The sequence below is a fragment of the Lepidochelys olivacea genome (genome assembly GCF_965140295.1).
Source record: "Lepidochelys olivacea isolate rLepOli2 genome assembly, chromosome: 1".
NCBI classification, from domain to species: domain Eukaryota; kingdom Metazoa; phylum Chordata; order Testudines; family Cheloniidae; genus Lepidochelys; species Lepidochelys olivacea.
This window is the reverse complement of record NC_140411.1, coordinates 200,032,100-200,060,053: the sequence shown is the minus strand read 5'-3', so window position 1 is coordinate 200,060,053 and position 27,954 is coordinate 200,032,100. Positions and strand designations below refer to the sequence as shown.

The window sequence follows — 27,954 nt, the reverse complement described above, 5'->3', positions numbered from 1 at the left end:
AAAGATGGACGGGTCTGATCCCCTCTCATGCAATACACACACACGTATGTATGCACCCATTACACCCATACATACTCACATCTACACACACACACGACAGAATTTGGAATAAGTTCTGCTGCAGTAGTGGTACAAAGAGATCCACTGAAATTTCTAAGTAAAGCATGAACATCTTTTAAAGGACAGAAGTTTGACCCCATGTGTTTATTATGCTTACACTGTCTTTTCCATAACATACATATTTTTTGGTATTTATTTGTTCTAGTACCTGGAAACAATATCTCTATCTAAACACAAGTACTGTCCATCACACTGGCCTTATTACTCGCATTTAAATAAAAATGTTCCATTATGAGCTTTTTAACAGATTCAAGTAAGCACACACACCAACTCATCTGAAGACTAAAATTTCAAGGGGTGCAAATGAAGCAGATGCATCCATAATTCATTTAGCTGAGCAGAACATAAGCTTAGAAAGCACTTAATGGTCTAATTCTCATATCAATATGTAAGGATTTATTCAGTTAACTCCCATTAACCCTAAATGGGGCTTCAACAAGTGAATCCCCTACATATTGCATATAGTCCCCCAATGTTTTTAGGGTGTGGTGGTGGGGCTGGAGGAGAGGAAATCAGAGACATAAATTTAAGTCCTACAGTTATATCTTCCTGTTTGTCCCCTCAGTCCTTTAATCAAATGATTTGTTTCTTTAAAACCTTCTCACTAAAAATAGTTGGTCAAACTCCTAATTGCCTTAGCTGAAACACAAACATGTGAAAAGGAAAAAAGGGTTTTGTAGGAAAAACATTGAAGAAAATAAAATAGGATTTCATCTGGCATTCCCATCATCACTTGAAGAATTGTTTTGTAGTTACATCATCAGGAAATAAAATACTTTCCTCTGGGGACCCTGACTCTTTACAGAAAGTAAAAACGAGAAGGCTTGAAGCTCATATCACTTGCAGAGGAGTTCAGCTAAACTCACATTTTTTTGTCATCTTAAAAACAAAAAAAAAAGGACAAACCCCTGCCAGGCCACTTCATTAAGTCAGATGCCCATGTTTTTTCTAATGCTGGGCTAAGCAACTAAGAGGAAAACATTATAAAATAATCAGCTAACGACTTTCCATTACTTTATTATCAATAATAAAGAGGAACTGCCGTTACCCATGCCTTCCGCACATTCTTTTTGACCATGAACTGGGTAGACAAATGAAATATTTCACACAGTCCTGAGCGTCAGCTGGAGCCAGAACACATTAATAAGCTTTCTAAGTTCTGGCTATCACTAAAGTACACTAGTCAGACACGACGAGTCTGCACAACACCGAGTTCCTTATATGGCAATACAATGACGTAATGCTCCATAGGCTTGGGGCATGCAAGGAGTCTATCTCTCATTGTTTGGTGTAACTGCCGGAATGCTCACATCTCTGATGCTTAGGAGAACTGAAATCCCAACACCATAGAGCAATAGCTAAACCAGGGAATTCTACAGTCCATGCATATAAGGTAAGAGAGAGGTGGGAGGAAAGTTTCTTTTAGCAACCAATGGCCATTTCTGGTTAAAAAATCATCAGCATCAATAATTATTTCCAAAAACACTGGATTCAGAAGATGTGTCCTGTTGTTCAAAACTAGCATAACTATTGAAACAATTTCTAAACTTTCCTTCTTTTTAAAAAAAAATCCTGCAGATGTAACAGATGAGGCATTTATTTAATGTTAAAGGGGTAGGGAGAGAGCTATGAATTACGCACACTTTCCAAATGGGCTGGACAGAATAATGACTGCATTTAAAACTGTGGAAAGAATCCAACTGTATTGTAATACATTAAATAGAGCTACTGCATTTCTCTTTATATGGTGTGTTTATATGTGTATGTGATATATTAGAAGACATGCATACACACGTGCATACTAGAATTTATTTGTACTTTTGAACATCTTTTATTGCAGTTTAAAAAAAGGCATTTAAATTGTACTCTTAGCGTTGAAATATTGCTGGGAGCACAACTTTGTAATAAGGTTACACTTTGTTTAAAAGCATAAACTAATTTAATTTCTACAAACTATTCAAGTCCTAGGCACTAGTTCCCTCTTCTGTGTCTTGTGTGTAAATGTCAAATAGAAAGAGGAAAGAACTGTCAGATCTTCATTTCAAGACTTTTAATTACTGGCCATCTAGCAAGTTTTAAAAACTAGAGGTAATTCATTACCTTCTAGAGCTGATTCTGCAAGGTCCTAAACTCCCAGCAGTTGAGAGTACTCAGCACTTTTTAGGAGGTGCTCAGAATGTTGCAAAATCAGACTTGAATATGATATGGTGCTTTATGTCTGCATCCTGAAGAAACACTCCATTCTCTTATATGACTATGGACCCAATCCTGTAAACTGTTACTCACAGGAGTAATCCTTACTCATAGGCATAATCCAAGTGCAGGCAGTTGAACTATGCTGGCAAGCACAGACTCAAGCACAAAGGTTTGCAGGATCAAGTCCCAAGTGTACACCACATTTTCGTTATTCTATAGTCAATAAATTAAATATGCAAATTAAGTTCTAAGACAAATAAAGTCACACGAACACATCCTACACATTAACCCACCAAGTAAACAAAAAGCTCATATTCATTACTTTTTCAAAGCATTATTATTAACTGTCCACAAGATCAAAAGGAGTCTGCATAAACCGTTGGCGGAGGTTTGTTTTTATTTTATGAAATATTGAAAAACCTGCAAGATTCTAGCTTGGCAGTATACATGGAAGAATGAAAACTGTTGCATCCATAACCATTGATACACTCTCACCTATATGTGGCTTTAAAGACAAGCTACAAAATTTAGTGTTATGAATTTTTTTTAAGAAGATCTTTTTCCCACAATAGACTAAGAACTAGGGCTGGCTGGAAAAGTAAAACGCTGTCTTAACATTTTAGTTATAAAATATTCTGCTTTTTGGCAAAAAATTGGTTCTGTAGGCATTTTCCAGATAGCTCCAACAACTTAATTTAAAAACTGAAATTTAATTTCAGTGGCAAATTGGGTACTCCTGTATTATTAGGATTGGCATTTAAATAATAATCTCTCTCATCCCTGCTTTCAAGATAATCCCTATAATAATGAACAGACAGCATTCACACCTCAGTTGATGCTTTCAGTCATGCTGGCTACACAGCTGACAAGAAAATGCTATATTGATTTGCAGAGTGAAAAGAATCCTAGCAACCAAAATAATTGGAAGTTTAATTTTTTTAAATAAAAGTTTGGATTCCACTGCCTTAACCCCCACAACTTTTTTGCCATACCTGTGGCCTTCTATCCTCTTTCTGCCCCTTCCCTCCTACATGATCATTTAACAAAACACAGAGGTAACGGTGTTCCCTAATTATGTCCAACCAATTTAATTTAATGCATGATTTAGTAAGTTAAACAATGTAATTACCAAATGTACAAAGGAGAAATATTCACTGAAGTAAAAAAAAAGACCAGACTGCTTAACGCAGAGTCCAGTAACAGATTCTCAGAAACTGCTCGCTTAGTCAAAGAACAAGAGATTTCACAACAATTTGACAAGGAAACAACCACAGACAACTAAGTTATATGGAAATATTTCATATGCAATAGAAAACCTTTTTATTTGATAAAGGCTGTAAATGGAAATGGAAAAATTCCATCCTTAGTAGAGAGACTATTCAGCTCTTTTGAATCTAATAGAGAAGGAGGGAAACAGAAACAATTAATTACTATTTCAACAATACCCAAAGTACCATCTGTACTATAAACTGCAGTCAGCCTGATGCAAATCATGGCATCAATCAATGCCTTAACACCTGTGTTCCCTGTAGTCAGCCTTTTTTTTAATTTTAAGGGGAAACACTTTATTTTGCACTTTCTTAAGCCAATTCTGTTCTCATTTACACTGGCATAAATCTGGAAAAACTTCACTGAATTTACACTGAAGTAGCTGGCCCACTGAATTTATACATCTGCAGCTCTTTGCTCTGCTCCTTTCCCCATTTTATCATTTATTGCTAGTGTGAATTATTTCTCCCTATCTATACTGACTTTTAATGTAATAGAAATGTATTTAAATTGGGTGCAGCCTATTTTAGGGAAAGATCTCATTATGATGAAGTCAGAAGTGTCGTCTTTATCTTTTTTTTCCACTTTCCAAAATCAGTAATACTTGTTATTTTGATTAATTGCCTGAGGAATGTATTGAGGACATTTGATTAACAGTCTTCAAATGTATATTTTCTTTATTTAAACGTAGTATTACAGTAGAAAACATTACAACACTCAGTGTGAAAAGTTAATAGTCCATGATACTAAGGACTAACCCATTAGTTGTATGAAATATTATTTCTCAGAAAAACTGCATGATGCTCCTATTTCCCCTCCCCCAACAAAAGAAATAATATCTAACTAGTTTTCCATCTCTAAATAACAGTACTTTAAATCTTCCTCCTCCCCAATCAATTCTAGATAAATCATGTCACTGCTTGACTCTGCTAATTACCAGCACTTTTGTATGATTTTCATAATGTTGGGATGGATTTTTCAAAAAGATCCAAAAAGCCCTTCCTAATTTCACTCCCAACTGCAATTCCCATTATGTACAAATTTTCAAAAGGTCCATGCCTCTTTAATAAAGATCTGTGCCAAATGTACTTAGAGATGGGAAAGTGAAAGATTACCAATGGTGTATATTCTTTTGGAACTGTTCTGCAAGCAACTTCTGTCAACACCTGGGTGTGGCAGTAACTAAATAATACTGATGCATTTACAATTAAAAACTGGTAACTGCAAGATAGTATCCTAAATATTTTATACTGTAGAAGTAATTAAAACCTTTAAGACCATTAAGTCAAGTTTTTAAGTTCTGACTCACAGAGTTCAGTCTAATGCTTTTCACCTTTCCATCTACCTGGTTAGAACATAACTATACAATACTGCTAATGTGAATTATTTTGAATTGTTTATGTCTGTCTGTCTTTCATTGAGTGGAACTTCTGAAACTCCTCTGACCTAGTTTGACGCAGCTGATAGGCTGGTCAGTTCAACCACTGACTCTTCAAAAAAACATTTAGTATTCATCTCCAGGTGGGTATGAGATACCGCCAAAAAATGCTAAATTTAAGGCCCTTTTAGATAAAGTAAGTCAATGGGAGCTGAGGCACTCAGCACCTTTCAGGATTAGGCCCTTAGTTTGAAGTCTGCCACTGTTTTCTCTTAATGAAACAAGAGCCAGTTTTGTTTGAGTTTTCAGGGCCAAGATTGCTCCTATTGAAGTCAATAATAAAACTCTCATTGACTGACCAATGGTGCAGGATCAGGCCTTCAGAACGGTCTTTCTCAAGCATTCAGACTCACAAGAAAATGTCTTTAAAGTGTTTTTTGTAGCACTCAGTAACCTCAAGTTTGCAAACAATCTAAAGTCAAGCTCTCTCTCAGTGCTGTCTCCACATTAGGGCAGCTGAAGTGGGAGAGAAAAAGGAGGAGGAAGAGGGAAATGAGAAGGGAAGAGAAAACTTTAAGCAACAATAGATCAGATTCTGTGAATGCAAAATTAAGGCATACATGACAAAATAATGTCATAGTATAATTATTTTTTAAATAAAGTAAATGAAGTGGATGAATCTCATTAGAAACTGCCGAATATTCAAACCAATTTCTCTACAGGGCATTTCAGAAACAAACAAATAAAAAAAGATTCCTTTTATCCTGCTCATTCAGGTGTACAATGCACCGTGCCCTTTCCTGCCGCAAAGGCCACCCTCCGTGCATGTCCCACCATGTATATGTTGGCAACATGTGTAGCCCCTTTTTAGTTCAGCTTCAGGCAGAGCATACAGCCAGTTGAACTTCTCCAGAGCAGAGTATACAGACACTGAGCCATCTGAGCGGAACACAGTCACCTTACAGGTTAATATTCCGGGGGAGCTGAGCAACGGTAGTCCCGAATGGCACGAATTAGAATTGCGAGTGCTCAACTGTTCAGAAAACTAGATTCTACGTATTTCAGGTTGGGCACCCAAAGTAAATGACTACTTTGGAAAATTTGGTTTTAAGAAGTGCAGCACTTTTCTGTCCTGAAAGTAAAGTAAAACCTGATTTACTACCATCTGAATCGGGGTTTTCTGGACCTTTAGAAGCCTTTGTGAGCAGTTAGGTGGGCTTTCATTAAAAACAAAAAATAAAGCACACCCTCACTGATTCTGCAAGGACATCATTCATGTCTGCCAGAATAGACCAGAACTGAATACCCATTTCTATGTTTGCGCAGCACCCAGCACAGTGGGTCTCAATCCAAATTGGGGTCTTTAAGTGCTACTTCAACTTTAAAAAACATAAAGCAAAAAAACCCTTTTGGACAAAAAATTTTCAGGGCTTTTTTTAATATTTCAAAATTCTAAAGACGACTACACAAGTCCAATTGCATTTTCCTTTATAGGCTCCCACAGAGCTGCCAAGAAACAGCAACATAGATATAATCCTCCAATGTCAAGGCAAATTTGGCAACAATTTACATTTTATAAAGACATGTCTTAAGCCTAACATTTCAATGAAGTTTCTGTAGAATTCAGTGTAAACAGCTGGATTTTTTTTTAAATTAATTAAATTTCTCCTTCAGTGTTTGCAAAACCAATATTGCAGCTTGTGCATGACAAACTAAGAGAGAAAACTAACTAGGCACACAACTGAAACTAAGACTATGTCTGCACTGTGCCACAGCATGGATTACTGCGGTGCAAATTGCAGCCCACACTGAAGCGTTACGCTCTAGCTGCCCTGAGTATATCGTGTTGGGGCAAACTAAAAGGTACATAGTTCGCATTAACTTAGTCAGGACTATGTTAATGCAAACTAGGTACCTTTTAGCTCACGCAAGCAGCATCCATGCAGGACAGTTAGGGTGCAGCATGCTATTGTTCGCTACAGTTCACATCCCCCATAGACCGAACTCAGGGCCACATAGACGAGCCCTCAGTAGCCTATTGTCGCTGCCCTGAAAAAAGGTACACTGCGTAAACAGAAAAAAAGTAGATTAGACCTTTAAAATTATTTTATTTTTAACAATCTATGGTGTTATGTGTATATTGACAAGAACTGTATTAAAATTATTTTTAACCTAGGTGTTTCTTTAAAATAGTGTCTTTATCCATTTTCTGGTATAAAACTTACATGAGATGCAGTCATCATATCCAAACTATAAGAAATTGGGAGATTTTAACAATATTAGACTTGCCTATAAATCATCTGGAACTAAACATGTGATGTCATCCATCACATCAGGGAAAACGAACTCCCAAACCCTGCATGTATTATAATTAGTTACAAATCGACTACATGGGGGCAGGGTGACCAGATAGCAACTGTGAAAAAACAGGACAGGGGTGAGGGGTAATAGGTGCCTATATAAGAAAAAGCCCCCAACAATGGGACTGTCCCTATAAAAATGGGACATCTGGTCACCCTACATGGGGGGAGAGGGATGCCTAGTAACCCTCTTAGACCTACTTTTCAACTTTAAAATATTCCTTCCAGTGTAATACTTTTTTCAAGTTTAGCAGAACTTTCAAGTGGAACACTTTTGTTTCAGATCTCTCTGAAACCGCTGCATGAATAAAGTAGGCCTAATTTGTAAGGATGGACACCTAAATAGGGCACCCAACTCCACAGCTGAATACCTGAAATCCACCACTGAGCACTCTAACTTGGGAGCACATTTCTGAAAACTAGGATCGCCAAGTGCTGCTAATGATTTTGCATGTGAACAAAACAAGTGTTCAGTTAATTTGTGTGAAAAGATCTCTCCCTATTACAAAAATATTCTTGATTTGCAAAGTATCATCATGCACTCTTTTATATAATGAGATAAAGCCTGTCACCAGCAACATAAATTATATTCCCAACTACAACAATGACTTGCATCCTGGACAGTGAAATCACTAATATTGAGAGGCCCGAACTGTTTTTCTCCTAAATTTAAAAAAAAAAAATTCTAAACAGGTCTCCCTGATACAAAGGGGGAAATTATCACCCTCCAAAACAAGCTCTGCAACAATCTTAATATTGCATCTAGTAAAGAGTGCAACCCAAACAAAGCAAACCAGGGAGACTTGATTTGTTGAGGATCAGAGGCAGTTGTTCTTGTGACTTGAGAATAAACGTGCACGTGCACTCACTGTCCTGCTGCTCCTCTCTGGGCTGGCAGTAGACTAAAAGTGACAAAATTCTCCAATTTAAATTCCTTGCTCGCTCATGAAAGAGAGATGGCAGGAGAACAGAAAGGTAATATAGTATTCATTACACAACTACATCCATCTTAACACACTAAGGGCAACATTATCCAAAGTGGCCACTGATTTTAGATAACTCCATTTCTTGGTGCCCAAACTGAGACACCTTCAAGCTTGATTTTCAGAGGTGCCAAATGCCTATCATCACTCCTAGTTACTTTAACTGGAATTGTGGGTGCTCAGCATCTCTGAAAAATAAGTTTCAAGGTTCCTTGAGGTGGGCACCTAAAATGAGTGGCCACTTTGGAAATTTCTGGCCCAGATAGGCTGGGTTTGCTATTGCTTTGACCTGTCTCCTCAGCCTGGAGGTTTAAACTGTTTCCACCATCCTTTTGAAGACAGAATTTTTCTACTTTGATGAGAAGTCATGAAAAAATTGCAGGTTTTAAGGAGGGTCCAATTTAGGTCATATCATTGACCCTTAGATATACTCAGGCTAACAAGGTTTGGTAACAAATCAACAGCAAGAACTTCTAGAGGTAAGGTTTTCTTTTCACATTGTGCATTTGAACTCACTTTTAAATTAATGATAAAAAGTTTTATTATATATAATGAATAAAAGTGGCAACTGAAAATAGGGAAATATATCCTAAACACTACAGATCATCAGCAAAGGCAGGAATGGTATTGGGATAAGAAAAAAAAAATCAGACAGAACACCCAGAATAATTTTGCAAAAAGAACAGGAGTACTTGTGGCACCTTAGAGACTAACAAATTTTTCTGAGCATAAGCTTTTGCGGGCTACAGCTCACTTCATCAGATGCATGCAGTGAAAAATACAGTAGGACGATTTTAACCTTAACTGATCACTCTTATTATAGTGTGAATGATAACACCCATTGTTTCATATTCTCTGTGTATATAAAATCGTCCTACTGTATTTTCCACTGCATGCATCTGATGAAGTAGGCTGTAGCCCATGAAAGCTTATGCTCAAATAAATTTGTTAGTCTCTAAGGTGCCACAAGTACTCCTGTTCTTTTTGCGGATATAGACGAACACAGCTGCTACTCTGAAACCAGAATAATTTTGTAGTTTCTATGTTGCATGAAAACTGTATGTAGTATATAGATTTTACAAGGAAAACAGCTACTTGATTTCACAAGAGCTTGTCTTTGGGCTTGGGTATGATTTCTAAAACGCACTAACATGCTGTGCATTAATGGGTCTATGTAGACCCTGCTAGTGTGCAGTGAAGGCTCCCTAGTGCACTTTAACAGATTTACGTTGAAATGCACTAACGAAAACCTTTAAGGTGCACCAGCAAAGTCTACATGAACCCATTAATTCACAGCATGTTAGTGCACTTTAAAAATCACACCCCGATGGTGCTCATTACCCAACCATGTAGATAAGCTCTTTGATTAAAGTAGTGCATGTAGCCAAAGACAGTCAGCCATACAAAGACAGAGGCATAAATCAATTCTTGGTACAATAAAATGGTGTGGGAAATGCTGCAGAATGACCAGTTAATGAAAGAAGTTTTTTAAAAAGGATTAATGCTCACACTGAATCTTCATCTAAGTACCTTTACTGAGGTGAGGGTGAAGGGTGATATGCAGACGTATAGTCCTTCTGTTTCCCCATAAATGCATTGTTTTATTAGAGACACAAGGAATAGGAAACAGAACAGATATGGAAAAATAAGTCTCTCTCTTGGCTTTAAAGGGATAGACCAGTTATAAACTACATTAAGAAACTATTGGCCACAGTGAGCATAGCTATACCCAGTAAATCCACTTTTTTTCACCCTACCAATTTTAATTTCCTCTCCATGAAAGAAAGAAACCTTTGGTTTCCAAAGCAAGCATGTTAGCCACTGCCTGTGTTTAAACAGCTAGACAACAGAGGCAGATTCTAGAAACAGACTACTGTTCATATTTGAAGTGAGTATATGACTAAAAGGATCTCCAACTGTGGCCTTCATGTTAAAGCAGAGAATTTGAATGTAAATGCAGTAAAACATCAAACAACAGGAAAACAGAAAACCCTATCTTGATACACAAGAAACAACTGATCTTTGGTTCTTGATAGTCAATAAAAAAAATCAGTGTTCTCAAACTTCTGTATTGGTGACCACTTTTACACTGCAAGCCTCTGAGTGTGGCCCCTGCTTAAAAATATTAAAAAATTTGTTTTTAATTTAACACTATTATAAATGCTGGAGGTGAAAGTGGGGTTTGGGGGTGGAGGCTGACAGCTCGCAACCCCCACATAATAATCTTGCAACCCTCTGAGGGCTCATGACCCCCCACCCCTGTTTGAGAACCCCTAAGCCCTGCTTTAATTAATAGATTAAGAATAGTTGCTTCAACAGGGCTATTTTTGTCCCATCATGTGTTATTAAAGAAGTTATTTAAATTTATCAAATGTACCTAATAGCCCATAGTCACACTTACAATATGGTCCTTAATACATGATTCACTGAGTAATATCATCATTAGTTTTTGACTGTAGACTCCCATCCTACAATCTACTCTTAAAACAACCAACCTGCAACTACCTCACAATCAGCCCCTCAGGCAAGAGCCTGGAATAGGAAATATTCTTATTGACATGTTCAAGGCTTATGGTCAACAGACACAGGTTCTAGTGAACCAGGATACAATGCAATTTCCAACCTCAACTTGTTCAGATCTAAAGATGTTTAGCAAGAATGATTCAGCTGACCCCAAAAGGCTGGGGAAGATCATAAACAGACAAGCTGTCCCCCAGATATCCAAAGATCCCATCACACTTTGAATTGCACTTAGAACCAAAAAGAAATCTTTGGAGAACTGATAACGTATTTTCAGAAATTAACACTCTGCAGCAGGCCTATGTGGTGGTAGTCTGCACCAGTGATAGCTTCAAAGTGGTCTTGATTAATAATCTCAGGTACAGCACACTGCCATCAATTCAGATTGGCACATTAGCATGAAATGGATGAATTCACCTTACCAGGCGTAGATGAAAAGATTCATATTTAGATCATAAAGGAAGTTATGTATAAGGGTTTTTTTTTCACTGCAAATATAGTTCCCATTTACTTTTGATTTTGTTATTAAACAAATCCAGGCCATTTATGTAAACCAAATTTACTAGGGTCTTTTGTTTGTTTGTAAAGGCTTGACTATAATACTTCAGAAATTTTAGCATCAACAAAAATTTATTTTATCAATTAAGGTTCACCTTTTCTGCCACAAATACAATGGATTTCCCCACAAAACTACATCAAATAAAGTAATTGCACACAATGAAATTATAACCAGATTAGCATGAATGTATAATGTAATGGTTTACTGCAAGTGATCACCATGTGATCTAGAGGCTGAAACTGGCAACTACAGCAGCCTGCTATTAACTAAAGGCTCTCTGATTTAGCTTAACAGTACATACAGGCATGCTGAAGGTATAGATGAATAGGGTCATAGTGCATACATGCAACAGTATACAACAGATATGCAGTCATGCCACCCATTCTGACCCTGGCTGAGAATTTCGTCCAGACATTTATTTCTATACATGTTAAAATTGTTTCAGAGAACATCTAGTTCCTGGAAATGCTGTGGGAAAATGACATTTATGGCCAACCAGTCTCCTCTGAGTAATATGATGAGTTATTGTTGGAAAACAGCCATTCTCAAAGTCATCCTAAAAATATTAGCTAAATTTAAGTACGATTTTTTTTTTTGTATCGGGGTACTTGCTTAACTATGCTCAGTGCTGGTTAAGATATCAGCATAGCTCCTGGTGAATCACGTACCATAAAGACAAAAGAGTAACAAACGCATCATGTAATACACAACCATGGATCCACATGTTATAGAAAGGAACAGAAGAACCAACAAATTACAAATATTTACCTGTGTAGTAACCACCTAAAGAATGCATGTCAGAGATATTCTTGAAGACCTATATAGTAATATACTATGTTAAGGGATGACTTAAAGGTGTTGCACTTCTGATAGGGACCTGAAGTTGAAAGTTTCATGATGGGCTTCATCAACAAGACTTACATCCAGCTGAATATGGCCGACACAATTCAGTCATTTCACTCATTTTTTAAAATAATTCTGATTAGAAACCAAAGACAAAATTCAGTCTTCTTCTACTCTGGCATTTTCATCAAGTTTGCAGAAAGTGTTCAAACACAGTTCCAGCTAAACAGCTTTGAAATAAAGGGCTCTGTCCTGTAGTCATTGAAGTCAGCAGCACCACTCACACAACCAAGGGCTGTAAGACCAGGTCTTCCGTTTACCCACTCAGTATAGATGGGCCAAAAACCACAGTTTTAATCCTGGTTTATGGACTACATTTAAACAGAATGTAGACAGGCTCCCCTATATAGTATTTTTATTGTCACCCCTTAAAATTTAACTATCTGCAGAATATTGTAGTATGTATGTTAATTAGCAGTAATTATGCATGCTTAGCTCTAGAATCCGAAATCAAAGCAAATTTATTTTCCCCTTGAGACTTCAGAACTGGGGCAGAAAATGCTATTGCACAAGCGCTGCTACAATTCTGTGCGTAATAAATAAAATTGTAGAAATAGAAATTTCACATTTGGGGACCTGTTAAGTAGGTAGCACTTACCGCAATAATGCAGTGCTTAGTCACAGACTGGGAAATATTAACTCTATTTCCAGCCCTGCCAGAGACTTCCTGTCTTATATTGAGCTAGTCACTTAATCTTTCTTTGACTTCATTTCCTCATCTGTGAAGGAAGAGGAAGAATACTTTCCTACCGCACAGAGGGGTTGGAAAGATTAATGTATTAATTTTGGTAAAGTGTTTTGAGATGCTCAAGAAAGATGCTACGGAAGAATTATAAAAAGATTTTCTTCTGTAACTACAGTTAATTCTTGCACGTAGTTTTCACTTGCTGTGTTATAGCAGCAGCATGCTGGCTGACACTTATTTTCTGCAGAAATAACAAAACCCACCTCCATGAATACTTAGCCATAGAGAATATTTAACAATAAGAATTCCAAGGCAAACACAGTAGTTTCTTATCTTCAAACCTTCGAGTATTTTGTAACAATAACTATTAGAAAGGATTTATAATCAGGCTGCTGAGAAGGGTAGAGTTTTCCAGCAATACATTATACAGTATGCACTTTTTTAAAAATGGAGGATGAAGAACACAGATTTCCCCCATAAATTCAATTTATTAAAAATGTAATGAATCTGTAATCTTTGAATACAAAAATTAATAATGGATTTCATTGGATCTGCCTTGACTTTTGAGAAATGGCAACACTTAGCCCTTTCAAAGCATTTTTCAATGTTAATCATTTGATTCTGAAAATATACTGTCAGATAGGTCAACCTTATTATCCCCATTTTATAGATGCAGCAGTTGAGGTATAGAATTGAACTTGTTCAAGCAAAAGAGGAAGGTAGAGGCACAGTCTGGATTAAACCTCAGAAGTTCTTGCCTCATACTCCTGTTTCTCTGACCACTATACCACATCTCTCAAAACGCATCTTTCCATTTCCTCCTGTAAGCTTTCCATCTGCAAAACTATAATTTCCTGACTGACGTAAATTCAAGGAGTTCCAAATTCTGGCGTTGCATCTGAAGTTACTTGCTTTATTTCTGGCTTCATAGGCAATTTGCTTTGCAGAAAGGAAGATGGAAAAAAGATGCACTATGGTAATATTAAAAAACAACAACAAACCATTAGTCAAGAAAATAAAAGCATCATCTTGGAGTGACCACAACATTAATAGTTCATAGTTTCACTTCAAATTGATAGTCAAAGAGGAAACAAGTCTCCAGAACAGAAAAGAGATTAACATTTATCTTGCATGCACAATTATATGCCATTGTCATATTAACAACAATAGATGTCAATTCTAACATCAAACAAAAATGATTCAAATAGCAGTTAAATCCAGGAAAGGGGATGAGGGGGAAGAAATCTGTATCTCAAAATGTAACATCAGAACAGTACAGCTCAGCACTCATACTGCCATGTCCTCCAAAAGCTCTCTCTGCTCTGTGGGAGTTTTTCAAGGATAACCCCAAGTAAAGCTCATTACTGTAGTCTAGTCAGTACAGAGCTCACTTGTAACTATGTTTTTTCAAAAGAACTCACAATCAAATATTTGAGACCCCCAGCCCCCCAAAAAATTACAGACACATCAATAACTTGAAAACCAGATTTCCATGGGAAAAATATTACCTACTGTTTACTTGTAACCCCAGAGATTACTAGAACTATAAGAAATTAGACAAAACAATATTTTTCAGCACATGAACTGCCCTTTTCTAACTCCAATATATTTTGGAGTAAACCAAAACCATTTTGAACATAAGAACGGTCATATAGGGTCAGACCAAATGTCCACCTAGCCCAGTATCCTGTCTTCCGACAGTGGCCAATGCCAGGAGCTTCAGAGGGAATGAACAGAACAGGTAATTATCAAATGAGCCATCCCCTGTCGCCCATTCCCATCTTCTGGCAAACAAAGGCTAGGGACACATCAGAGCACGGTTTTGCATCCCTGCCCATCCTGGCTAATTGCCATTGATGGCCCAATCCTCCATTAACATATCTAGTTCTTTTTTGAACCCTGTTATAGACTTAGCCTTCACAACATCCTCTAGCAAAGAGTTCCACAGGATGACTGTGCGTTGTGTGAAGAAATACTTCCTTTTGTTTGTCTTAAACCTGTTGCCTATTAATTTAATTTGGTGACCCCTGGTTCTTGCATTATGAGGAGTAAATAACACTTCCTTATTTACTTTCTCCACACCAGTCATGATTTTATAGACTTCTATCATATCCCCCCTTAGTCGTCTCTTTTCCAAGCTGAAAAGTCCCAGTCTTATTAGTCTCTTCTCATATGGAAGCTATTCAATACCCCTAATCATTTTTGTTGCCCTTTTCTGTACCTTTTCTAACTCCAATATATATTTTTTTGAGATGAGGCAACCAGATCTGCATGCAGTATTCAAGATGAGGGTGTACCATGGATTTATATAGAGGCAATATGATATTTTCTATCTTATCATCTATCCCTTTTCTGTGGTTCTCAACATTCTGTTAGCTTTTTTGACTGCTGCTGCACATTGAATTGATGTTTTCAGAGAACTACCCACAATGACTCTAAGATCTCTTTCTTGAGTGGTAACAGCTAATTTAGACTCCATCGTTTTTTATGTATAGCCGGGATTATGTTTTCCAATGTGCTGTACTTTGCATTTATCAATATTGAATTTCATTTGCCATTTTGTTGTCCACTCACCCAGTTTTGTGAGATCACTTTGTAACTCTTTGTAGTCTGTTTTGGACTTAACTATCTTAAGTAGTTTATCAGCAGCAAATATTGCTCACCTCACTAGGAATATGTTGAACAGTACTGGCCCCAGTACACACCCCTGGGGGACGCCACTATTTACCTCACTCCATTCTGAAAAATGATCATTTATTCCTACCCTTTGTTTCCTATCTTTTAACCAGTTACCAATCAATTAGAGAACCTTCCCTCTTATCCCATGACAGCTTACTTTGCTTAAGAGCCTTTGGTGAGGGACCTTGTCAAAGGCTTTCTGAACATCTAAGTACACTACATCCACTGGATCACCCTTGTCCACATGCTTGTTGACCCCTCAGAGAATTCTAATAGATTGGTGAGGCACAATTTCCTTTTACGAAAACCATGTTGACTCTTCCCCAACAAATCGTGTTAATGGTGCTAATCTGTTAGTCTGATAATTCTGTTTTTTACTATAGTTTCCAACAGTTTGTCTGGTACTGCAGTTAGGCTTACCAGCCTGCAATTGCCGGGATCGCCTCTGGAGCCTTTTAAAAAAAAAAATTGCCGTTACATTTGCGATCCTCCAGTCATCTGGTACAGAAGCGGATTTAAGTGATAGGTTACGTACCACAGTTACTACTTCTGCAATTTCACATGAGTTCCTTCAGAAATCTTGGGTGAATACCATCTGATCCTGGTGATTTATTACTGTTTAATTTATCAATTTGTTCCAAAAACTCCTGTTCCTTAGATTTGTCACCTAAAAAGAATGGCTCAGGTTGGGGAGTCTCCCTCACATCCTCAGCCGTGAAGACCGATGAAAAGAATTCATTTAGTTTCTCTGCAATGGCCTTATTTGTCCTGAGTGCTCCTTTAGCATCTTGATTGCCCACTGACCCCACGGGTTGTTTAGCAGGCTTCCTGCTTTGGATGTACTTAAAAAAAATTTTGCTGTTACTTTATGACTCTTTGGCTAGCTGTTCTTGAATTCTTTTTTGGCCTTCCTAATTATATTTTACACTTCATTTGCAATAGTTTATGCTCCTTTCTATTTTCCTCACTAGGATTTAACTTCCACTTTGTAAAGGATACCTTGTTGCCTCTAACTGCGTCTTTTACTTTGTTGTTTAGCCACGGAGACACTTTTTTGGTCTTCTTACTACATTTTTAAATTTGGGGTATACATTTAAAATTGACCTCTAGTATTGTGTCTAGAAAAAGTTTCCATGCAGCTTGCAGGAATTTCACTTTTGGCGCTGTACCTTTTAATTTCTGTTTAACTAGCTTCCTCATTTTTGTGTAGTTCCTTTCTGAACTTAAATGCTACTGTGGAGGGCTGCGCTTTGGTGTTTCTCTCCCCCCCCCCCTTCCCCCGGGATTATGTTATGGTAACTATTATCAAGCAGTTCAGCTACATTCACCTCTTATTTTTGACATTGACAGTACTTGTTGTGTATAGTCATTTTCACAGATTTTTTTTTTTGGTCAGTTCAACTTCTGCCTTATGCACTAGTGTGATATCATTCCTTTGCACTTCTGATGGGGAACAGTTTCTGGGAACACACTTCCCAAAGCCCTGCATGAGAACAGTTAGCAATAACAGCAAAGTTTGAACTGAAATCAAGGAGGCAGTCATATACAAGAAGGATAACGTGGGGAGACAGTAGATTCTAGCATGTTTTTGCTGCTATTCTCAGGACTGCCCAAAAGACCTAATAAACATCAAAAGGAGAGCAAACTGTTGCAAGTGTTTTTCAAGGAATGTTGAGAGGCTGTGCATACTACTCTCTCTCTCTCTCCCCCTTTTTTTTAAATGATTCTGTGGCACTGTCAAAGTACAAGGTGTTCTACCAAAGTATTTAATTTTTCTGAAATTAGTCAATTTAAAGAATCAAGTTACATGTCCCCTTTAAAGACATACATGGCAGCCCAGCAAATAAATTATATCTTGGATATACCCAGTGGGGTATATTATTTTCTCTGTGCCTGTTTCATTTTAAATTTCCATGAATTAAGTTACTCGTGCATCCAGACCACAAAGCCTTCTGTTTATAATCCCAACAGATCTCCATCTGATTAGGGTTGTATGGACGGATAATCACCAAGGTACATTCAGATAAAAAAGAACCGTGGTGGATAACTCAAGAACTAATACACTTTCTCAGCAGTCAATATTGAACTGGTGCCTTTGGGAGAATATTAAAGGAGCGTTGCATTTTAGAGTAAGACTAAAACCAAGGTCCCAATCGCTATTGGTTGTTATAGAGAATCTATTACTTTTTCTTTCCCTCTTGAATACATCTGTGTGTGTCTGTGTATATGTCCGGCATCAAGACTAACTTCCAACTCAGGTAAATATATTCTGGTGACCTATTTTCTACTATTATGGATGAATAAGGTATGCCTCACTTCTTGTCCTAAACTGTTACTGTTGAGTTTCATCCCAGAGGTGGCAGCACAGGTCCCTGTATAGTCACTTTTCTAGGAATGTTAAGTTTATAAAACAATTTAGGATTAGAAGGATGCTATAAAGATGTGATTAACTGCCCAGTGGAGAACATACCTTACTGTAAGAGTTCACATTTTAAATTAAACTTTCATATCAAGACATCTGTCTGAAAATGCTCTCGGATCTTGTATCTGATGTGCCTTTAATTTTCCTTTAGTTCAAATTTGGACTTAATTTTTAAAAAATCATTTTAAAATAATGTCAATTTTAAAATAAAAAGTGTTGCCATTCTGTTGGGCAGTGCTGATTGATCCAGATAAAGCCAATACATTATATAATTGCTGTAGCATGCTGTTGCTGCTATGATTTTAGAAGCCTTTGACTTTCTTTATAAAAGGAAAAAAGTAAGCACCAATAAAGATAATACATAGGATATAAAAATAGCCATAACATAGGTATTCATAAACATTACACATCAATAAGTAGGATTGCAGGGAAGGAAAAATGTATGCATACACATCCCAAGACTGGAAAATAATTAGTAAAGCCAAGCTTTACTGCCATAAACTATAAGGGAATGCAAGGCTGACTTTCTTCCGGAAAGAAATACTTAACTATATTGGTGTTAAAACTCACACCAATTTGTAGGATTTACCAGAAGTGATAAAGCATGTTTCTTTTCTTGTTAATGGCCAGGCTTTGGCTTTTCTAGTTACTGGGAAGAATGCCTCAGACAGAGTAAGAATCATGATTTCATTTACATTTCAAACTTTCAGCTTAAAATTTTTATTTACATTATACAAAGGAATTTCAAATACATGTCCAAAAACATAGAAGCAAGTCTCCTCAAGTTGACACCTGTAGAATATTTGCTGAATGACATCTTAAAATTAACTATAAAAACATCTGTAAGCTTTACAAATAGAGAAAATATTTTAGGTTTACACACAGCTTTCAAGATGACACCAGAATTCTCTTCAAAAATATGAATCTGAAGCTTTATAAAAGTCTCTGGGTCTTAGAAATGACAGATATTTTAAGTGCCTATGGCCTGAACCAAAACTCCACCTACAGCAGCTTCTTCACTGTTTGAAGGGAGACTTGTCAAGGTACAAATTTTACAGGCCGAGGTCCCTTTCTGTTAAATCCTTGAAAACTTATCCTTTTCAAGTGTTCACTATGCAGAAATGTAGGTCTGTTTTACTCTTGGTACTTAAAATATAAATCTCATTCTTGAACAAACTAAATATGAGAAACAGAGCGACTCACAAAAAATTACAGAAACAAGGATCTTATGATCTCATCCCTGCCACAATCTCTTTAGTTTACTCACAACACAAACTTAAAGAGAGAGCACTTCCCCTACTGTCCCACAAAAATTCCAAACGATACTAACGTAATAATACATGAAGATACTGGAAAACCCCACTTACTAAACATACCACATGACACCGTAAAACAATGTGCTATTAGATATGTTTTGTAAGAGGCAGATAGTCATATGATACTAAATATAACTAGTGCAATCTAACCCAGTGAGCAGTTAGGTATGGAGAAGAATTGAATACATATAGAGACTCCAACAAGCTACAATATGTCCATTGGAAAAAGTCAGCTATGATGAAAAAATGAGAATTTCAAGGATGATAAATATGATTTTTTTTTAAGGAACACGCAATTGGCATTTCATATATAAGTGAGATAATAAACCAGAATAAGGTTAATAACTTATATAACTATAACAGAAGCTCTGAAGACAAGAAGTAATAAGACACTGCTTTGACTCTGTTTAACTACCTAACATTCATGTCTATAAAAACAGCTTCCAAGACCTGTTTTTGCTGGACTGGATTCAGTAAATGCTCTTGTAGTCCCATGGGATCAAGTACTTGGAATTGTCTAAATGATGTATCTATCTTTGTCTGAAATGTAACTACATTCTTATGAAATACAACTCAAAATGGAAATAATTCAAATATTTAACCTAATTGGACAGCCTGATGATTTATTGATGGTTTCCTTTCCTTCCTCATCACTCTCCAGTAAAATGTATTAGTGTCCTTTAGAGGAGACTTGGCAGGTTAAAAATCACATTTTAAAAACAAAACTTAGCTATATTATAGCTACAACTTACATTATTAAACCTCAAAACATTGTACAAAATCAAATTTGTTCGTCACCTTTTATGCTTTTTCAGGACTGACTCAGAGAAGCACAAAAAGTAAATGCACACTTCCCACCAGGTGTACTGCTTGCCACGGTGAAAAGTCCCACAACACCCTCTAGGTAGTCAAGTCCTGATCCTGCAATAAGCTCCACATAGGAAGTCCCCTAGAGAGAGCCCCTCAACGTCAACCCATACCAAGCTCATTGCAGGATCAAGGTCTAAGTATTTGCAGGAAGGAATTTTCAATCTGTTCAATGAAAACTAACTACTCAGTTTCATGTTTTTCTTGTCAATTTCACTTTCTGGTTGGTTAGTACTGTAGTGTGATGTCTGAATTGCAAACACTACAGGGAAATGTTCACATCCAATCAAAAGAGACAATGAAAATATTTATGATGTTAAGGCAATTTATTTTATTTTTGCAATCTCAACAACAAATACATAACAGCACTGATATAATCCCATAAATCTCATATTGTATACAAATATGCTATATGTCTAAAATACGGAAACAAAAACTAAAGTTTAACATACACATTAGTTTCACGGTCACCTTCCTAAAATTCCTTTCCAAAAACCAGACAACTATCTCACAATTATGGATGTGAAGAATTTATGAGCTTTATCAAAATATTCCATCTTGTAATTGATTTTATCGAGTTAAACAGTATTTTCAAGAAACCTAGATAAAAATCCAAATACAGGTGAAATATTTTGGAAATTTTATTGTAATTTCTATGCTGTCCTAAATGTAATAGGTATGTGTTTTGGCGTGGTTGGTGGTTTTTTGTTTTTGTCTAATTTTGGAAAGAAATTTTAGGAAAACAAACATGAAACCAATGTGTTTTGTATTTTTAATTTTGCACTGTTTGTATGCATTTCCATTTTTTTCCATATATATATGCACATGCACAATAGGATTTTAAGGTAAGGTAGACACATTATTTAGAATATTGTGATGTCCACTATGCATTTGGTGTTTTCTAAACCCAGGGGAGGATATAATCCATGTCCCAAAAAGCATACATTTTACAAAGACAGATGATGGGAAAGGGAATGGGATGTAATGTAGAAGCAAAGTGAGGATAGGTATTGTTTACTTGGGTTGGGTTGGGGTTTGTTTGGTTCTTTTGCAGGCTGGGGAAGGATTGGTTGGTAGTGATATTTATGTTTAACACACTAAAATCCCTTTTTCCTCATGGCTTCTGAAATACACTACATAATCTATGTTAATCTTGCTAAGGTGATTTTAAACAAGGCTTCTTCCCTTCAAAAAGGGATGAATTTGAAGGTACAGAAACACTTGCTTTTTATTTCCAGTAGGTTTTCAAAATTCCATTTAAAAAAAAAAATTTTTTAAGTGAAGGATAATGTCTTCAATATACTGCAGACATCCCTTCCAGTTGCCTGACTAGGACTTCAGAATGACCAAACAGACTGGGCCCCAGAGAATTCATCCAGATTAGACAATGAGCCAGGACAGGTACCAGTAATAGAATTAGCTTGTTTAAATACTAATGCAGAGCAGACTTTATCAAAGCTCAATTTGTGTACCTCACTTGAGACTCAGGCCCTGATTCAGCAAAGACGTTATTAAGACTCAGGTGGTCCCTTACTTTAACAAGCAGTCCCAGTAACTAGTGAGATAATGCTATAGAACAGAATGAAGATACAAACAGGAATGCATATACAGTACACATGTTGAAAGATTTCAGTGACTACTCACTCAGACACCAGTCAACTGAAACATTTAAATTAAAGAAAAATCTGTTAACTAAATTGCATTATAAAATCACTATAAAACAACCATGGAAAAGTTAGAACTGTTTAAGGTTTTGTGGCCAACCACGTCCTCTAGAAATAAAACTTTAAGAAATAAAACATAGCAAGAATTAAAACATTTTTGTTTTTTGGGCTAAGTCGCTATCACCTAGTTAAAAGGTAAATCAGTAATATACTCAACAGCTAATTTAAGTATTACTCATTTGGCCCTTGTCCAGATAGTATCCCTTTAAAAAAGAATGATCAAGGTAAGGAAACAATTTGATAAAGTAAAACCAAGACTAATAAATTGGAATAAATTCAACCAGCATTATTACAAGATGGCTAACCTCAGGCACACACATAAGCTGAACAAGTCCAAGTGAAACTGCTAGTTATGCTTCTGTTATGATTTTGTATCTATGGCAACACCAAATCATCAAATGAACTTCACTACTAAAGCACTCAGGGGTGGGGAAGACAGGAGATTTACACTGTTGGGAACACAAATACAAGTTGTAATATATAAAAATGAAAGAGAGTCATTAAGTAGAACTTTTTTTTAAAACCAACAATGTAATAATAAGTCTTTGACTCTGTTGCTCCTGCCATCTTGAGCAGACTTCCTGTATTCGTCTGCCTTATCAACCCACTCTCATTTCTCAAAGCTCACTTCAAAAAATTCTTCCCTTGCCGACGCCTTTTAACGTCCATTTCCCAATTATATTCTTAAAAACTCTATAAATAATTTGACAATGTTTGTAAGAATGATTCCATATAAGTTAAGCTTACCACATTTTATTATTATTCTTCATGCTGTCAATTTTGCACATAAAGAACTTCACTGCAAGACCAAAGATTTATTTGCTGTAACAGAATAAATACCTTGGGTATAGTGAATGTGCTGTGAGAGATTTTGTATAGCCAATGTCGGAAACCTCTATTCATTGCCACCATTAGAAATGGACACGTACCAGATCGACCTGCACAGTGTCAGAAGCTTTCTACCATGTAAGAATCCAGGCTCTATTACTGCCAAATGACTAGGTGTTGCTGAGACTGCATGCTAAGCCCTCAGGACTATGTTCCTCAAGTCACTGAACAGCTTATTAAGGATCAACATGGATGGAGTACCACCTAGTTCTTCCTGAATGAGATGATGATGGTAGTTGTAACATAGAACTTTAGAAGAGTCCTGTCGCATAATCTCTTTTTTCCTAATAAAAGTCATTTAATATAGACATTACATGCACAGACATTCACTGTGCAGAGATTCTAGTATTTATTTTTCTATTAAGTTTTTTGTTTCTACTTATGTTTTTCACATGCTTTTTTAATGCTTCAAGGAGCTTACTCTGTGGGTCAGAAATAAATAAAGAGCTGATGGAAAGGAGGCAGAAATAGTGAAAAGATCAGGTTACATGTTATTTTAGCCCCCTCAGTGTCTCGGAGACAAAAAAGAAAGGCCCATGAAAGATCCAAATACTAAGATATTTGGGTTTATTCAGGTCCCTGCACGACACAAATGCACAGTCCTAACATACATCTTTTACCACTGAAATATCCTGCATCTCATAAACAAGGAAAGATTATGAACCTATACTTGAGCTACAACAGTTACAGGTAAAACCTGATTTTAGGAGAATCTCAAGAAACACCTCAAGCCTTCACAAAACGGCAGGGTTTCATATATATGGGTTTCAGATACACCATCATATCTGAGTTTTGGACAACAAGGAATTTGGGATTTCTGAGGTGCAAAACAACTTCCAACCTAAGCATTTACCTGTTTACAGCAGAATTAGACTGCTACAAGATGGCAAGGATCCCTTTTCACTTAGAAGTGGCTGACACTCTGTTTTTCTATTAATTTAGCTATATCAATTGTTACACTGCCATAAGTAAATCAGTGAAACCCCTTACTGTGGACATCCACACTAGATTGTAGTATTGATATTACCTACATCAGTTTCTAAATAACCAATACAACTAAATAGCGATAAAAACTGTGTGTGTAGACCAGACCTTAGGAACCAGACAATTTAATTTTGTTCTAGAGTGGGGTGTCTGAAGCTTGCCCAACTGATGGAGTTGCACTGGCAAACGCAGAAGCCTGAAGGCTGTACTGTACCTTTACTGCAGAAACAGTTAGTAGAGCCCACAGATCTGAATGAGCAACATGGACTGGCATGTCTGGTTAAAATAAAGCACTTCATATGAGGACTTCTAGTCTCTGTGGCCTTTTCCACTGCACGACAAAGTCAGGCAGCCTCGGGCTACATCACAGATTGCACTTTGTTCACCTCTACTCTAGATGGTATCATAATTCTAAACACATGTATTTGAAAAATCCACTACGAAAACTACTACAAAATAAAACAAACATACTTTGTGTTTTTCAGATTGAAAAAGCTGATTGACCAAGAAACAGCCTATCAGGCAAAAAAAGAGAAGGAAAACAACAAGAAAATAACTAAATTGAAAGAAGAACTGACAAAACTAAAATCATTTGCTTTAATGGTGGTGGATGAACAGCAAAGACTTACAGAACAGTTGAACCAACAAAGTCAAAAAATCCAAGAGCTAATCACTACTACAGAGCAAGTACACGAGAAACTCACCATTGCTGAAGCAAAAGCGGAAGAAGAGAAGCAGAAAGCCATCAGGCTGGAAGCAGAATTGCAAGCGCAAACCAATAAGATTTCCCAAGAACAAGAAACAATGATGGCCAAACTAACCAATGAAGACAGCCAGAATCGCCAGCTCCGGATAAAATTAACAGCACTCACTCGACAAATTGATGAATTAGAGGAGACTAATAAGTCTTTACGAAAAGCAGAGGAAGAACTGCAAGACATAAGGGAAAAAATAAATAAAGGAGAATGTGGAAATTCCACCCTTATGTCTGAAGTAGAAGAATTACGAAAACGTGTCCTGGAAATGGAAGGTAAAGATGAAGAGCTCATAAAAATGGAAGATCAGTGTAGAGAGCTTAATAAAAAATTAGAAAAAGAAGCAGAACAAAACAAGAACTTTAAAGCAGAAGTTGACAAACTCAACAAAAGAATTATGGAGCTGGAGAAATTAGAAGATGCTTTCAACAAGAGCAAACAAGAATGTTACGCTCTGAAATGCAATCTAGAAAAAGAAAAAATGTTAACAAAGCAATTATCTCAGGAGCTGGAAGGCTTAAAAGCTAGAATTGGAGAACTTGAAGCCATTGAAATCAAGTTAGAAAAAACAGAATTCACACTCAAGGAAGATTTAAGTAAACTGAAAACATTAACGGTCATGCTTGTGGATGAAAGAAAAACAATGAGTGAAAAAATAAAGCAAACAGAAGAAAAGTTACAATCTGCAACTTCCCACCTTCAAGTGGAGCAAAAGAAAGTGATGTCAGTTACAGAAAAACTAATTGAGGAAAGTAAAAAGGCACTGAAATCAAAATCTGATGCAGAGGAAAAAATGTCCAGTGTAACAAAGGAAAGAGATGAACTGAAAAACAAACTAAAAGCAGAGGAAGAGAAAGGAAATGATCTCTTTTCCAAGGTAAATATTCTAAGGAAAAGGCTTCAGTCACTAGAAGCCATTGAAAAAGAGTTTCTTAAAAATAAATTCAAAGAGACAACTAAATCAAGCACATCCTTACAGCAAGAGAACAACAAGATTAAAGAACTTGCCCAAGAAGTTGAGAGGTTGAAAAATAAGCTGAAAGAAATGAAGGCCATAGAGGATGATCTCATGAAAACTGAAGATGAATTTGAATCTCTAGAGCGAAGATACATCAATGAACGAGACAAAGCTAAATTTCTATCAGAAGAACTGGAGACTGTGAAAATGGAACTGGCTAGGTATAAGTTAGTAGAGAAGGCAGAGTCTAACCAAGAACAGTGGCTTTTCAAAAAACTTAAAGAAGAAGAAGCGAAGTCAGGGCACCTGTCTAGAGAGGTAGATGCACTGAAAGAGAAAATTCATGAGTACATGGAAACAGAAGACGTAATAAGTCATCTACGGGGTGATCATATGGTCCTACAGAAGAAATTCACCCAGCAAGAAAACAAAAACAGGGAGCTGGCAAGAGAAATTGATAGCCTTACCAAAGAACTAGAGAGATACAGACGCTTCAGTAAGAGCCTGAGACCGAGTCTTTATGGAAAGAGAATTTCTGACTTGCAGGTTTTCTCTAAAGAAGTCCAGACAGATCCAGCAGACAATGAACCACCTGATTACAAGAGCCTTGTTCCTTTAGAACGAGCAGTCATAAATGGGCAATTGTATGAAGAGAGTGATAATGAAGATGAAAACAATGATGAGGAGCAAAAAGTGTCTTTCAAATGCAATTCATCCATTGCAAATGCAGTAAACAAAAAGTTATGGATCCCATGGATGAAGTCCAAAGAAAGCCATCCTCAAAATGGAAAAATTCATAACAAACAGAATGGAAATTGTGCACAGCCACGAGACTTAGTTTTAAGTCACACACCTGGTCAACCTCTTCATATAAAGGTTACACCAGACCATGGACAAAACACAGCTACCCTTGAAATAACAAGCCCTACCACAGACAGTCCTCACTCTTACACTAGTACAGCAGTTATACCCAACTGTGGCACACCAAAGCAAAGAATAACAATTATTCAAAATGCCTCCTTAATGCCTTTAAAATCAAAAATCGCTGATGGTTACATGAGTCCAGAGCAAGCCGTGCCACCTATTACATTGGCTACTTTTGCAAGATCTCAAACTCCTGAATCATGTGGCTCAATAACTCCAGAAAGAACAATGTCTCCGTTGGCTCTGACAGGTTCTTCCAGTTCTCCAGAACAAATGCTTTCTCCAGAGCCTTTGGAAATTGGTGCCAAGCATACTCTTTTTAGAGTATCCCCAGACAGGCAATCGTCATGGCACTTTCAAAGATCTAACAGCACTGGTTCAAGTGTAATAACTACTGAGGATAATAAAATCCATATTCATTTAGGAAGTCCTTATGTTCAGGCTCTTGCTAATTCAGCAAAACCTTGTACTCCAATTCAGGATAACAGAACTCCAGCACTAACTAATGGAATACACAGTAAGCCTACTAGTAAAATCACAAGCAGTATCACAATCACACCAACAGCCACTCCTCTCCCACGGCAATCACAAATTACAGTAAGTAATGTCTATAACTGATCCCCACCCATGCCGACTCCCTTACCAGAAACCCATCCTATTTTTCATCCCAGCAAGAATAAATTTAGAACACCCCCTTTATTTTGGGAGAGATCTGTGCATGAACCGTACAATCCTATTTGGAACTAATGTTAAGTTTTGCCTGCTTAGTCATATCAAGTGTGCACTTACTGTATATCTTTTCATTGAAATATCTTTATGTAAAATATTTAGTCTTCCACTTTTATAAATGCATCTTTATGTATTTCCATTTTCCATAACTCACATTACTTTTGATTGCAAGGTGTATTGGTGAAATATTTTAACATTACAAAACAGTAAATAATTGGTTGTTTTTACCATTGCTTACAGAATTATTTGTTCTTTTGGGCTGTGTGTGTGTGCGCATTTTGTATTTTTGCATGTGTGACAGACTTTTATTTTAATCCTTGAAATGCCTGCTAAATACAGATAAGAACCGTTTCATTACCTTCCTTCTATTGCCCAATTTTTCCTAGCCTTATTACTCAAATTATTATTTTTAGATCAAACACACACAAAATCACACGTACAGTACCAATTTTAAGTTCATGATGCATAAATCACATGTTTTGGGGCATGTCAATCACTGGGAATTTTGTGAGTGTGGATTTTTTTAAACACTTCGTCATTCCGTTAAAACTCAATCTGTTTCCTCCTTCAAATCTTGGCTTGAGTTGAGAAGTTTATATCACAGAATTATTTTGTTTTTCCGTAAGGCAAGCTCTTAGTCTACATTAAAAATACTAATGTTTAAAGACCTTGTAAGAACGTTAACAGCAACATGTACATTTTAAAAAGACCAACCAGAAGAATGGCTCCACAGCA

The 27,954-nt window shown here is 36.7% G+C and overlaps 2 protein-coding genes across 5 annotated transcripts in view; one reads left to right on the top strand and one right to left on the bottom strand.

The window, feature by feature from the left end:
• CMSS1 (cms1 ribosomal small subunit homolog) overlaps nt 1-27,954 on the bottom strand; it is a 358,534-nt gene that overhangs the window by 299,699 nt on the left and 30,881 nt on the right. The window lies entirely within an intron of this gene.
• FILIP1L (filamin A interacting protein 1 like) lies at nt 1,410-27,446 on the top strand. Its single transcript, XM_084645423.1, has 2 exons — nt 1,410-1,513; nt 24,339-27,446. Exons 1-2 carry the CDS (start codon nt 1,503-1,505, stop codon nt 27,106-27,108), a joined length of 2,781 nt encoding a protein of 926 aa, XP_084501549.1. The 5' UTR covers nt 1,410-1,502; the 3' UTR covers nt 27,109-27,446.